Below are 14,182 nucleotides of genomic sequence, written 5' to 3'. Positions count from 1 at the left end.
TGAAAATATATATTTTAATTTTGAAAATGTGGAGTAGGTTTATTTCCTTTTAGATTCAATTTTAAGCCAGCAAAATGTGAAGACAGCAAGGGTGTGGAAACTTTCACTAGCGACTGTATGTCTATGATCACTCACCCCCTGTTGGTCCAGCTTGAGGAGCTGCTCAGGGACCTTGGGTGAGCTGGTGGCCAGCCTGAGACACTGGATGTTCAGCTCTGGGACCACATACTCCAGCACCTCCTTCAGCGGTAGGCCCCTGGCCATGCCATGCTTGGCAGTGGAGGGCACGGCATCCTCCAGGATGGCCCCTCGGAGAGTGGTGAGCTGGGGAGGACAGAGAGAGAGGCTGGAGGTTAGCTTGGTGTCTAGCTTTGACAGTTGAGTTGAATTTTGAGTAACAATTTATAACAACTTTCATGAATAAAGTTGAAAATTATAAATAAGTATAAATTATAATTAACTATTTCATTATTTGCAAAGTTTAGTCTATTGATGCACCGGTGCATCCCATCACAATCCACCGCCTATGTCACCTTTCCACATCTGAGGTGGAAAGTGGCAGAGCTACAGCGCTGTTTGTCAGACCAGGAGACATCCCGAATATCGGTCTTCTCACGAAAACGTCTGTAGCATCCGAACAGTTTGTCTCTGGACTTGTCTGAAGTCAATAACGCTGACGTACCAACGTTTGTCTGTAGTGTCCAAACCGTTTGGCCTACAAACTAATATGACCCCACTGTAGAAAGGGGAGACTAACAAACATGATGGTGTTCTCCATTTGGCTCTACGACCCTCACACGTGTCACTGGACTCGTCTAAATGTAACCCATACAAATTAATGGAAGTATGGAGGTAGTTTTGTGCCAATTGAGTAAATAAAACTAGATAAAGGCCAGACACTTCAAAACCTTATTCCTTATTATTAAAAAAAGTGTATTTTTTGCCATTTATGAAGACGTAATTCAATGTGTTTCTATGGGCTAGAGTAGTAAATGACCTTCTTAAAACAATTCCATATGTCAGCTTAGAAGCCCACGAACGGCTTAGACTTAAGAATTAAGCACTTATAGGCATTACAATCATTACAATTCATAAGCATTTAATTACAACATTGAAAGTTATTAATAAAGTGTAAGCATTTATAAAGGCTCATTCGTGAAAGTTGTGATAAAGGGTTCCCAAATTTTGTGCGGATGTCAGAATCTTTTCTGCACCCATTTTTCAAGAGCAACATGATCCAAAATAATGTTTTTAACACATTCAGTGAGTGGGAATCATCGAAGTGTTGGGCTGTCTTAAGTAATGTAGCTATGATGTTGTTATTAAAGAAGTTTTCTGTTTTTGTAATGGAAAATGCATACAAATTATGAATAATATAAAGTCAACTACATCAAGAAGAAAACGTAAAAGACAAATTTCTGTACTATATAAGAAACGTGGGTGATATATGGAATAGTAAACTAGGATACTAGTGAAGAAAAGAGAGTGCCACCCCAAAGAGCTTCAATTTCCTGCTGCACGCAGTTAACCCAGTGAACTGGGAGAGAGAAGTATCTCATGGGAGAACTAACATACCGTGGGATCAAACTTTCCCTTTAAGAGCTTAACTTCCATTAATTTGCCGAATTAAAAGTAGTTTAATGTCACCTTGGTATGCTAATACAAAATGTCTGCTTATCTAGTCCACTGTGTATCATCTCAGAACAGATGTACCTTTTGGTTATGTTACGATTATCTACAGAGTTGAATTTTAAATGGGGGGGGGGGGTTCTGGTTCTGGTTCTGTGGAAGTACTTGGTTTAGTTTGAATTCAATCTAGAGGTATTTTCTATTTCACACCATTTGTTGTGATATAATTAATTGATTATTGATTATGTATGAAGGTATGACAATATTCTACCACTTCAGAATTCATTTTGCCTGCTGAATGGTCAGCAACGTGAGAGTACACAGTAAGAACCTGTGTACAGCATACATTTTAGGACACCCTCAGCCTTAAGCGACATATACCCTTTTCGATTATTTACCTCGCTGGTCCGGAAGGTGACCCGGTAGTTGTACTGTGCTCCCTCCTTTCCCTCATCCAGCTTTTCCCGGCGGATACTGACCGCCACGGGGCCCAAGTTTTCATCCGTGCCAAAGTAGTTCTGGTGATCTGAGGGTAAATGGTAAATGACAGTACAACACAAACGTTAGCTGTGGTTTGTATTATGATAACATACGAAATCTTTGTTTTCAATTCAATTCACATGAAAGTTAAAATGTGGTTTAGGCACTCTGGCTTACAGGTCAAAGGTAAAAACAGACATGATTGGACATTCCTTTGCATTCCTTAAACTCCACGAATAGGGCCTACACATCATAGATTATAACATTAGCAAATCCAGAAAAATATATCAAATTCACCAAATAGATGGACCCACTGACAATGCTAACCCATAAAGAGACATGCCTAGACCTAGTGTATCAATTAATCAATGAGTAGACGGATACATTTTCATGTAGTAATGGTCCCTTTACTGATTAATTGACATGTAGGCATATGACCTTGTAGGGTTGCAAAAGACATGTAACTACAGGCTCACTTCAATAAAACCCTGCACGGACTGAAACCAGCACAGCCCAAAACCTGCACTGCAGAAAAACCATAGTCTTTGTAGTTCCATTAACTGCAATACGTGTTTCATTAAATACATCCCTAGGATGAAGCATATAACAAACATAAGTGGAAAGCAGAAAGTATTAAAAGGTGAGAGGGAGGGCGACTGTTTTTCTTCACTCCCTAGACCAGGGGTGTCAAATGAATTTTTCCCCGGGGGCCACATTCGGACTTCAATTCGGTCTGGCAGGGCCGCACTGAAAATGTGTTCTATTTTCTCGTGTCAAAAAAGGCACAAAGTTTTCCTGAAATTTTCGATACTCCCTGACTGTCTCGATTTTAATTTGTATGATCATTACCGAGCTGGACACAGTCAAGAAATTTTATAAATGTAGGTCCGTTAACATTTCTACACAGTTGCGATTTAGTTTTAGTCATCTTAAAGTACACTATATATACACAGTGCCTTCAGAAAATATTCAGACCCTTGACCTTTTCCACATTTTGTTACAGCCTTATTCTAAAATCGATTTGAAAAAAAATAATAATCCTTAGCATTCTACACAAAATACACCATATTAACAAAGCGAAAACAGGTTTTAAGAAATTTTGCAAATTCATTAAACATTCCAAACAGAAATACCTTATTTACATGAGTATTCAGCACCTTTGCTATGAGACACGAAATTGAGCTCAGGTGCATCCTGTTTCCATTGATCATCCTTTGAGATGTTTCTACAACTTGGAGTCCACCTGTGGTAAATTCTACTGATTGGACATGATTTGGAAAGGCACACACCTGTCTATATAAAGGTCCCACAGTTGACAGTGCATGTCAGAGCAAAAACCAAGCCATGCGGTCGAAAAAAATTGTCCATAGAGCTCCGAGACAGGATTGTGTCAAGACACAGATCTGGGGAAGGGTACCAAAGCATTTCTGCAGCATTGAAGGTCCCCAAGAATACAGTGGCCTCCATCATTCTTAAATGGAAGAAGTTTGGTACCACCAAGACTCTTCCTAAAGCTGGCCGCCCGGCCAAACTGAGCAATCGGGGGAGAAGGGCCTTGGTCAGGGAGGTGACCTAGAACCCGCTGGTCACTTTGACAGAGCTCCAGAGTTGCTCTGTGGAGACGGGAAGAACCTTCCAGAAGGACAACCATCTCTGCAGCACTCCACCAAATCAGGCCTTTATGGGAGAGTGGCCAGACGGAAGCCACTCCTTAGTAAAAGGCACATAACAGCCCGCTTGGAGTTTACCAAAAAGGCACCTAAAGGACTCTCAAGACCATGAGAAAGAAGATTCTCTGTTCTGATAAAACCAAGATTGAACTCTTTGGCCTGAATGCCAAGCGTCACGTCTGGAGGAAACCTGGAACCATCCCTACGGTGAAGTATGTTGGTGGCCATCATTCTGTGGGGATGTTTTTCAGCGGCAGGGAATGCGAGACTAGACAGGATCGAGGGAAAGATGAGTAGCAAAGTACAGAGAGATCCTTGATGAAAACCTGTTCCAGAGCACTCAAGACCTCAGACTGGGGCGAAGGTTCCCCTTCAAACAGGACAACGACCCTAAGCACACAGCCAAGACAACGCAGGAGTGGCTTTGGGACAAGTCTCTGAATGTCCTTGAGTGGCCCAGCCAGAGCCCAGACTTGAACCCGATCGAACATCTCTGGAGAGACCTGAAAAAAGCTGTGCAGCAACGCTCCCCATCCAACCTGAGAGAGCTTGAGATGATCTGCAGGGAAGAAATGGGAGTACCTCCCCAAATACAGGTGTACCAAGGACTCGATGATGTAGTCGCTGCCAAAAAGTGCTTCAACAAAGTACTGAGTAAAGGGTCTGAATACTTATGTAAATTATTTCATAATTCAATGAGCAGGTCATAGATTTTCAGCAATGCTCACATTTAGCTACACATGACCAGATTCAATGGTGTCTGCTAACATTGTCCATTTGTAAACAACAAAGCACATGGCAAATGAACATGAAAAACTGTCGCTCTCTTTAAGTTGCTAGAGTACTTTATAGTAAGGAAACAATTTAGTATTAGGTAGGTAGTCAATGCCTCTCTTACCTTTATTGTAAAAGTACTTGTGGTAGTAGTAGGCCCCCTGGTCGATGTGTTCGATTATGTAGCGCTTGTACATGTCCCTGTGGAAGGCCTGGCTCTCCCTTGGCACCTCGAGCACCGACACTCCTGCATTGGTGCACCGGGTGCTGAGCGATGATTCCACTGAGTAGCCTTGTCCTCCACCCCCATAGTTAGGAGCATAGTCTCCGCTCCCATAGCTGGCGCTGCTGGCTTTGCTCAGGGCCACCTTCCTCTCGCCCTCGCCACCGGTCTCGTTACGGAAGTACGGGCAGCTGAGTACCAGGGTATTGCTCTTCCCATCCCCCTCATCTGTGTCCATGCTGGCCTTGTGGCCCAGGTCCTCGCAGCTGTCTACGGGCGACTCACAGATGGGCATGTGCGTCGCACTGTCTCCCAACCCAGAAGCCAGGGCCTGGCACTGAGAGGCGGCCGACGCCCCTGTGGTAGTGTTCTTCCTTCGACCCAGGTCGGCACGGTTGGCCACCGCCTCGCTGATGTTGAAGAGGACACTCTGCACGTCGTAGTGGGCGAAGCACTTCTGGAAGCTCAGGGGCCTTCCGAAGCGCCCTCCGTCCTCCTGGTCCAGGTACTCGCCCTCACTCTTCACGTTCCGCAGCCTCCGGAAGATGGAGGTATCGGCCTTCTCCGCCTTCATGCGTTGGATGAAGGACCTCTCCCGCTCACGGCTGTAGAGCAGGGAGCTGTCCACGTAGTCGTAGCCTGGGATGCAGACAATGTCGCCTCGCGCAATCTGGGCAGCCGTCTGTAGGCTGGGCGACAGGGTGGTGTTGAGACGCAGCAGCTCCGGGAAACTCTGTGGAGGCGGCGCACTGGGTTGGTCTGAGCAGTCCTCCACATGGTAGCCTCTCAGGTTTCCCACAAAGCCTTCGCTGGCGCCGGAAAGACCCTGCTTGTCGAGTGAGGACGTGCTCCCATACTCACGGCGCAAGGTGGCCCCAGTGTTGGGGTTGATGGTGGTGTGATCCAAGTCCTCTGCGCAGATGTCGCTAATGGTGACCTCGCTGTTGCTCCTCTTGATCCCGGGGAAGCCCTTCATGGGGGAGTGGCTCAGGAGGTCGCACAGCGGATACCTGGTCTCTGGGAACTCGGCATTGAGCAACTCCTGGCTCTTTTGGAGGATGGCCTCTGTGGTAAGTTTTGACGGTCCATTCTGGAAGGTCGGCACCAGGCTGTCATAGCGGGGCGGCTGTGACTCCCAGCCGTCCATTCGCTGGGGCCAGTCCGACACCCTCGCCCGGACGCCCATCTTGGGCATGGCTGGCGTTCCCTGCACGTTGGCGTTTGGAGGTCCCATGGACCCCTTTAACGCTTGGAGTTTCTTGCTGAATGGGTTGTCCGACTGCATCAAATAATTGGAGCCCTTTGGTTCGCCAGCTACTCCACCAAGATTCGCTATGTCCTCAGTCCAGAGGCAAGGCGCATTCATATCCTGTGTACAGGCACCTTACAGTGCCAAATTTCATGACTGCTTTCCAATACAAGCCATTTGTTCTGGAAACTGCTATCAGGCAGTATTAGACAAAGACCCAAATCTGGGGTTTCACTTCGCCAGGTCCATAATCCATAGAAAGGGATTAGATTGACAGATCTGCTTGGGTCTCTGAAGGACAGTGCAGCATAGAAGGTGAAGATCCTTTCCTGGTCCACATCAAGCCAATGACAGCCACATGGTGATCCTTTGTGGATTCAGATCTTTAAAGTGAGACATAACAACATGGTTATTTTATTAAATTATAACATCAAAATAAAAACAGATTTTAAATTGCATTTCACCTTCAATTTGTGCAAAGGCCTAAACATAATGAAAATCAAATCGTCATAGCTATTTCGGTTTAATCAATCTGACCAAAGGCCTTCGAACAATGTCCATTCACCAATATAAGAACAAAAGCCACCAGTATTGCTTTGATGGGGTTTTCGGCAGCTTTTAACACATTGGGAATGATGTGGCTGAAAGATTAAAAGGCCTTTTCAAGTTCAAAGGCTCATTTGCAATAATTCAAAATTAATTATTTCATGGCTCTAGGTGCTGCAAGCTACATGCCTGTAAATGTCACACAACCTTGTTGAATTAGAAAGATTTATCTGATCTGTATTAATGTAACATGACACATAGCCTACGAAAAAAAAAAAAAAAAAAAACATGGCATGCATTGAGTGAACACTTTTCTTCTTAAACTCACAATTAATGCCTTCTAGGTCTTAGAGCAGTAATAATGTAATATGAATCATCCTACCACTCTCAAAGTAAACTATTTATCACACTGCCTCTGGACTTTGGAGTCATTTACATTTCTAAATTGAGGAGGGCAGGATATTGGAAAACAGCATAAAACTGCCAACATAACCAGTATTTGGTTAGTCATCTTGGAATGTGATTAACCGTGTGAACATGTGACCAACATTTCAACCTTCCTGATAAGTACTGTATGTATTTGAAAGTGATACGAATTAGAAATATGTGACAACTTTACTGTGGAATTGCCCTTATTTGGGAGACGGGGGACGGGGTTATGTCAAGGTAGTTACATTATTCCGAGGATTTCTTTCAAAATAGGATACAAGGAGAAATGTATATCCATACCTGATTTTAATATCCTTCATTCACCATTTCCTATAGTAAACATCAACAGATTTAACACTGTGGGTATTTTCATATCATGTTGGAAAATACCAGTCTGAATACGGCCCAAATGGCACCCTATTCCCTACATAGTCCCTGCTCAAAAGCAGTCCATGATCTTTAGATAGACCCCAATACTTTGACCAGACAGAAAACAGATGCTGTTTAAAACAAGCATTTAGCATTCATAACATTAAGGTGTAAAGGTTATTTGCAATTACTACAGAGGAAGCCGTGCTATGATTGGACACAGCACACTGAGGAGGCCCCTACTCCATTATTAAAAACACCCAAATAAAGTGAGGAAGAGATGGAATATGAGAAAAGAGCCCTCATTAAATGCATGGTCTTGATGTCAGACCGCTTGAGAGCAAACAGATCATGAAAGCGTGAGATGAAAACAGCTTGTGACATATCCTTTTTTCCCCTTCAGTACTCGTCATGAATCTTCTGAAAGGTTCCTGCCTCTGCAAAAGAGGACAACTTTGGTTCTAAGGCTTGAGTCAGTTATCTGATCTACAAAGTCGAATCACGTGGATTCGGTTTAGAACTACAATTTCATACTGCTTTACATATCAGTATGTATACTTCCTATTGGCAATCAAGGGTCTGACTGATGCTGGAGTTAGGACAAGCTAAAGTATGATGGTGCACTGCATCGGACGCTTGATTGTAATATGTCTCAAATGTAAAAAATAAAAAAAACGTACATACAGCACTAAATTAAAGCATTATGTTATGGAGAGACCGACACAATTGCAATACAAACACATAGTAATTATCAAGAGTTGCACAAACATTGTATTCAAGCATCAGTCAGTCCCTAGATGGGCTTTAAAATAAGACCATCTAAAAAGGGGGAAAGAAAAAACTAAACAGACAAATTGTCACAAATGAACAGATGACACCGTCCATCAAACGTCAGCCTGAATGTCGGCTACAGTCTCGCCACTGCTGGTTAATGACAGAACCGATGTGTGCTACAGTTGTTTCCACGAACCAGCAGGGCACACAGAGCTGGTCGCTCACCCAAACATAACGGTAATCAATGAGGGAACAGCGCAAATGTTAGGGTAGTGACATGGTCTGGGAGCAACATTTGGCTGGGAGGCAGGGTAGTGTTGTTTTGGTTGAAAGCTATAGAATGGACACTCCGTGTACCCTGACAGGGGTACAGTGAAGTGGATTGCAGTACTGGATATTGGATTCTGTGATTTGGGAGAGTTTGAGATTAATGGTGTGTGGCATCTAGAAATGAGCCAGGCCTAACTCATTGCTGTCAGCAGAGGTTTGTACTTGTTATGTCTGTCTGTGTGGCTCAAATCAATTTCACATACTGTTACACTGAACTATAGATTTGTGTGTGATCTGGACATTGTACTTGAGCTATATTCTTATGCGATGAAGCTATTATTTGCAGTACTACAGTTCTTCAGTGACATTTTGGAAATGCTCATGCAGTCTCTTTATCATCCGACTTCATTAACCAGGGGAACGAGCTCACTGGCGCAAGTGGCGATGTCCTTTGGGAACATTGGGTACAGATTAGGAAAAGCAGACAGACGGACCTCCACTTTGAGGTATGATGAGGCAAAAACAATGACAGAGAAAGGAGGTCAGTGAGCAGTGGAAGCTGACGCTGTCCAGTTCCAAAATCCCCAGAGACAGACAGACAACGCCATCATTCCTTTGTTCTACTTTTACATATCCACTTTGATGTCATCCATTAGAATGAGTTCCAATTTAGAAAGATAAAATGTTCCAACCAAACAATGTCATCTGTACTGCACCTACCTGCCTGTGTAGCCTATTACTAAGGTCTCACGCCACTCCTCTCTATGAATTCAGCCCTCATGTTAAATAAAGATAACCCACTCAAAATAAATATATAAGTTATTTGATTGGCTGTTTAATTTAAAAGGGCTGGACAAAAATGGTTCAATGAGAGAAACAATGTGAGCTTTTCCTTTACCATTACAAAGTATTAAAGAAAGTAAAACATACTGTTTGTATTTTTTGGGGGGGGAGTGGAGACTATAAATTGAGATTCAGATTCACGCAGAGGGATTGACCGCAATAGCAATATGCCTTGAAGCCTTCGAATCAATGCGCTCACGTGTCTCCAGCGGCTGACTGGGCCCGTATCCAAAACAGGGGGCAAGAAAACAAGGGCATCGAGCTTCCAACACCGTACATGGGTGCATCCCGTTAACTGGCAACCCACCCTTGCACTTGCATACCCTCACACATCAATAAGACAGAGCTAAGCTAGCGGGGTCCCCATCCATCTTCCCACTGCTTTGCCTTGTTAGGTGCACTAGCCTAAGCGCCCAGGCATACTCCCAGCTGTAGGCTCTAATGCCTTCCATTCCAGGGGGAGTTTCTAGAAGGATTTATTCCAAGTGGAGGCAGGTAGGGTGGGGTGAGGGGCGTACAGACGGGGATCAGTTCACATACACATTCCAGTGCGGTCCTCCGCCATGCACTCCACCGCGACATGCATGCGTATGTTTGATTTTGATTCCCGAAGCAGAGCCAAATCAGTATGTGTTTACTTTAAGATGACTACTCCCTCAAGAAGGCAGGCTGGTTGGGGGGTTGGAGAGGTTGGCCGTCCGTCGAGAAGACTGTTTAGTTGTGGGTCTGTAGCTAGTGATGAGGGTCAGTGGTAGTAGTAGGTGGGCCAAATGAAGGTATGGAGCAAGGCCATAAATAAACAAAAAGAGAGGAAATGCAGAACATCAAGGAAGTGAACGCAAATACTGGGATGGCTCTGCAGGGGCTAAATGAAAGACGGACCCCTGGGAAGGTTCCGGGGGGGCACATATGGGTGGGTTGTGGGGAGGATAGTGCATCTGGACATTAACATTGGTTTTGTTATTGTTGTTCCTCTTCTGCTGGTCTTTCTGTTTACTATATAAACAGACCAGAGTGGTATACTACAAAGCAGGATCAATGAGTTAGCCAGCTAACTTGCCTAAATATTTTGAAATAACTTGAAAATGGGCATGGTCTAATCGACTCAACAAACAAAAACACAAAAGTTTAGATTTCTTAATTAACCAGAAAATCAAGTTGTTTCTGGTTGTTTATCAAAGTTAGCTGGCTAAGTCATTGATCCTGCTTTGCAGTATACCCCTCAGGACCCACCCTGGGCTACTTGAGATTAAGATTAGGTTGGGCCACGGGCTACTTACATTTCACAGTAGCAGAGAGTAAACATACCTTTACCCCAATAGCCAAATAAAAATCACACAAACTAATGGTTTTGGGTACTGGAGATATACAAAAGGTAGACTCCCCTCACATGGATGCTTTTAGTTTTAAAAATAACGTGTGTACATGTAGTAGCTTTTTAATGGCAAGCAGTTACTGAATGAGGCCCATATAGTCTGGGATGAGTGAGGTGAGGAGTAAGAAGGGGATAGCTGACAGTATATTCAAGGAAGTACTTTTTCAAGTAAAATATCTTTCTAAGAATACAACAATCTGAAAAACCCCTTTTCATATCACTACTCCCAGTGGGCAAAACTGAGGAAAGCTGGTTGAAATGGTGTAATTTCAGGTTGTACGTTTATTGGCTTCTCTTCCATATCCTAATGTATATGGTATAGGTATGCATGTTGGAGTATAAAGTACTGTATCATTACTTTCAATCAGCCTGTCAGCAGTCTCCAGCAGTTTTTGGCAAACCAAGTGGTCAACGTGAGGGGCTGCCAATAAAGCTCTCATTGAGTTTTATTGAAAGTGGGATGTCCATGCTCTGGCTCTGCTGACTGGCCCAGTTGACTTGGATCAGCTGTTCAAATAAATCAAGTCCAGAGCGCACCAGAAGCCCTTTTCACCCTGCGAACTAACCCCTGGCCAACACAACCCTTCACGGCTGAGCTCTAGGCAAGCTGCCACATGGAACAAAGATAAGGGGGTTTGTTTGCATAGATAAAGCACTGATGACATCTCTAAACAAGTTATGGGATTTATGGGAACCGTATGTTGGCCTGTTTGATTAGCAACATGGCGCTCCAGGCTCGATCGCTTAGAGCCCACGCAAGGAGCTCCAGCTGAGATGGAAATGCTGGACTAGGACAGGGTTGACTTTTGTTTGTTTCTTTTAGGGGGTCTGACATTTTGTTCAACTCCCCCATCTGGACTTCTCATGCTGGGAAACACTCCCACATTCTTCTCCTTCTTTCCCTTAACAGGAAGCCTTAGAATTTGGGGGCAATTAAGTGTGTTAACGCTCAGTTATTTTAATTTCTAACTTTTAATGTAATACCTACCATATGCCTTGCAGCATGCAACCATGCCACTCTCTTAGAGGCTAAGGAGCTGACGGGGATATGTGACTGTATCGTTACCAAACAACTTGAAACGAGTCTCCTAAATATAGCTCAAGGATGGGATGGCCAAGACACAAAACCTTTCATCTGCAGACTGTTGCTGTGTCTATCTATAAAGGCTCAATCATGCATTTCCTGTGTCTTTTTCAAACTTAAGCACACTAAACACTAAACACTGAACCCAAACTCGGTCCTGGAGGGCCACTATGTAAGCTGGTCTTTGCATTAAACTACACTCTTCATGAAATGTCTTCTGTTTTTGCAATTCGTTGGAAAAACCTATGAAATCACCTGAAAGGCAGCATCAATCCTTTGAGAGTTTAATTTTTAAAAGATGAGCTTGAAGACAAGACCAGCATATACGGCGGTCTCTCAGAACCAGGTTGGGAGGAAACAGCCCTGTTTGTGAAGGGGACATGGTCTGGAATGAGACTGAGTAAATGGACAACAACAGGTGAGCCTGGAGATACAGATTGAAGGCTTGCCAGTTACTCAGGCATTGTTTGGAAAGGACAGGTACATCGAGATAAGACTGTTTACCGTGTCACTGCATCTTACCACTGGTCTTAAAAACAAAGGTGAGGAAAACAGTAGTAGGACCTCTCTTTACCAAACAGTACAGCTGCTACACAAATATGAAATTTACAGCATACACAGGCCTGTGGCCAAATGTTTCTGTGTGGTGGTAACCATTTGCTGCATAACAAGAAACACAAAAGAAAATGGGGGCCAGCCCTTGGTTGATGACATCAGTTGGGTTGCCACTCATAACACGGCTGGTTTTGGGCTCTTGCCACTTGTTGCAGACACTTTGCCTCTGGGCACATAGGAGGGTGTGCACATAATATATAAGAACAAGCCACATGCACACAGCCTTGGTGTTCACTTTTATTTCTATATTGATCATGATAATGGTAGCAGAGACAGAGGGGGAGAGCGAAAGACAAGACGGGCGGGCTGTTTTTTGCAAGCCTATTTACTGCCGGGATTTTCCCAGAGAGCTATTTGAGGACAGCCGCCTGTTGCATTGTCTGCTGACATAAAATTAGCCCCATTGGGTGGGAGTGAGGAGGAATCATTCATGCTACAATGCTAATGAAAAATGGGGGAGAGAGAGGCGGCAACTGAAGTCTCCCGTGAAGATGAAAAAGGAGAAGAAAAAAAAAAAACGAGCAGTAGCTTGGTTGTATTCCAGTCGCTCTGCTTCGCTTGAATGAAGTCAAGTCAGTCATCCCATATCGGGCTATAGCTAGGCCTAGTTGTCGGACAATAACACCTTTAAGTAGAACTACATCCATCCACCCCCAAATGTCGACCATCTGGTGACAGGAGAGAGGGAGCACTGAACAGAGAGCTAGCGAGACTCCCCTCACACCCTACTGTGAGAGGGATGTGTCCTCCCTGAACAAATGCCCACATCCTCCCCCTCCCCGAAACTCTCAACCCCACAACTCCTGTCCCCAATGTTCCTTTGGCAAAGGAATCACCTCATTTCCATAACCACACATGTAGGCTGTCCTGCTGCATCCGCTCTCAACTGACAGCCTTTCACGATCAAACGACACACACAATGGAGTGAGGCGGGGGAAAACATCTTCCCAGTTGGCAAGAGAAGCAAGACTTGGCAACTGTGTAACTACAGTAGAAGAGGGACTGATTTAGTAGTTCTACTGATTCAAGAGGAATTTTCACAAGAGTACAAGGTTTGTCTTGTCACTGGAAAATGGCAGCTGGATGCAAGTTACTTGGAAGCAAGTCAGTTCCCGACAGATGAGTTATTACAGATAAGAGGGATGGATAGGAAAACCAGAAAGTTGACATTTCTGAAGTATGCGAATTTGTTCTGAACATTATGATTTCTTTGACACTCCATGTGGAAATGAGCCCAAAAACACACACAGTACTTGGAAGACTCACACCTCGCAAAGGCTAGAAGAAGGGTGGGGGGAGGATATGCACTTAACCGTCCAACACACGCAAACACACACTTCGCATGGTCGTACATTTTTTGGAGACATGCAAACAACCTGAGACACTGATAGTAGACAAGTAGACAACACAGCTGCCATCCTACCCAAACACATGGAATTTAAATTTGCTGCTCTAATTATTTACCTTCATTACTGGAGGTTATTATTATTCTATAAACAATGCAATCTTTTAAATTGTAAACTTTTGTGACGAGGTAGTGACACCATGTCAAATGCAATTAATATATGGTAGCCTTTTCATGATTCATTCACATTAAGAATATTATTTGTATTACCTCCACTGGTAAGGATTTGACCCACAATTAGGGCAGCTGCTTGTCTGTTTTTTCCATAGTGAATATACAGTACGAGAGAGAGAGCGAGAGAGAGAGAAAGAAAATAGAGTGAATGACTGATTGCGGCTCCTGCAGCTTCGCCCCAATTGATAATCCTCTATCCTCCTTTTCCTTTTGACAACGTCTCCAACTGCCCAACTGATTGGGAGGCATTAGCATGTGTATAGAGAAAAGGGA

The 14,182-nt window shown here is 43.9% G+C and overlaps 1 protein-coding gene across 1 annotated transcript in view; it reads right to left on the bottom strand.

Moving 5' to 3' along the window:
* Window positions 1-39: 39 nt before the first annotated feature.
* Window positions 40-14,182, bottom strand: part of LOC121572666 (signal-induced proliferation-associated 1-like protein 2) — a 39,693-nt gene continuing 25,550 nt past the window's right edge. Inside the window, exons 2-4 of the mRNA XM_045211662.1 lie at window positions 4,678-6,408; window positions 2,028-2,155; window positions 40-324 (exon numbers count right to left, since the gene is read on the bottom strand). Of these exons, the coding sequence (XP_045067597.1) occupies window positions 40-324; window positions 2,028-2,155; window positions 4,678-6,142 (1,878 nt within the window). The 5' untranslated portion in view covers window positions 6,143-6,408. The remainder of the gene's footprint in view (window positions 325-2,027; window positions 2,156-4,677; window positions 6,409-14,182) is intronic.

The sequence above is a fragment of the Coregonus clupeaformis genome, chromosome 38 (genome assembly GCF_020615455.1).
Source record: "Coregonus clupeaformis isolate EN_2021a chromosome 38, ASM2061545v1, whole genome shotgun sequence".
In the NCBI taxonomy this organism is placed as follows: Eukaryota; Metazoa; Chordata; class Actinopteri; order Salmoniformes; family Salmonidae; genus Coregonus; species Coregonus clupeaformis.
This window is presented reverse-complemented; position numbering and strand designations above follow the sequence as displayed.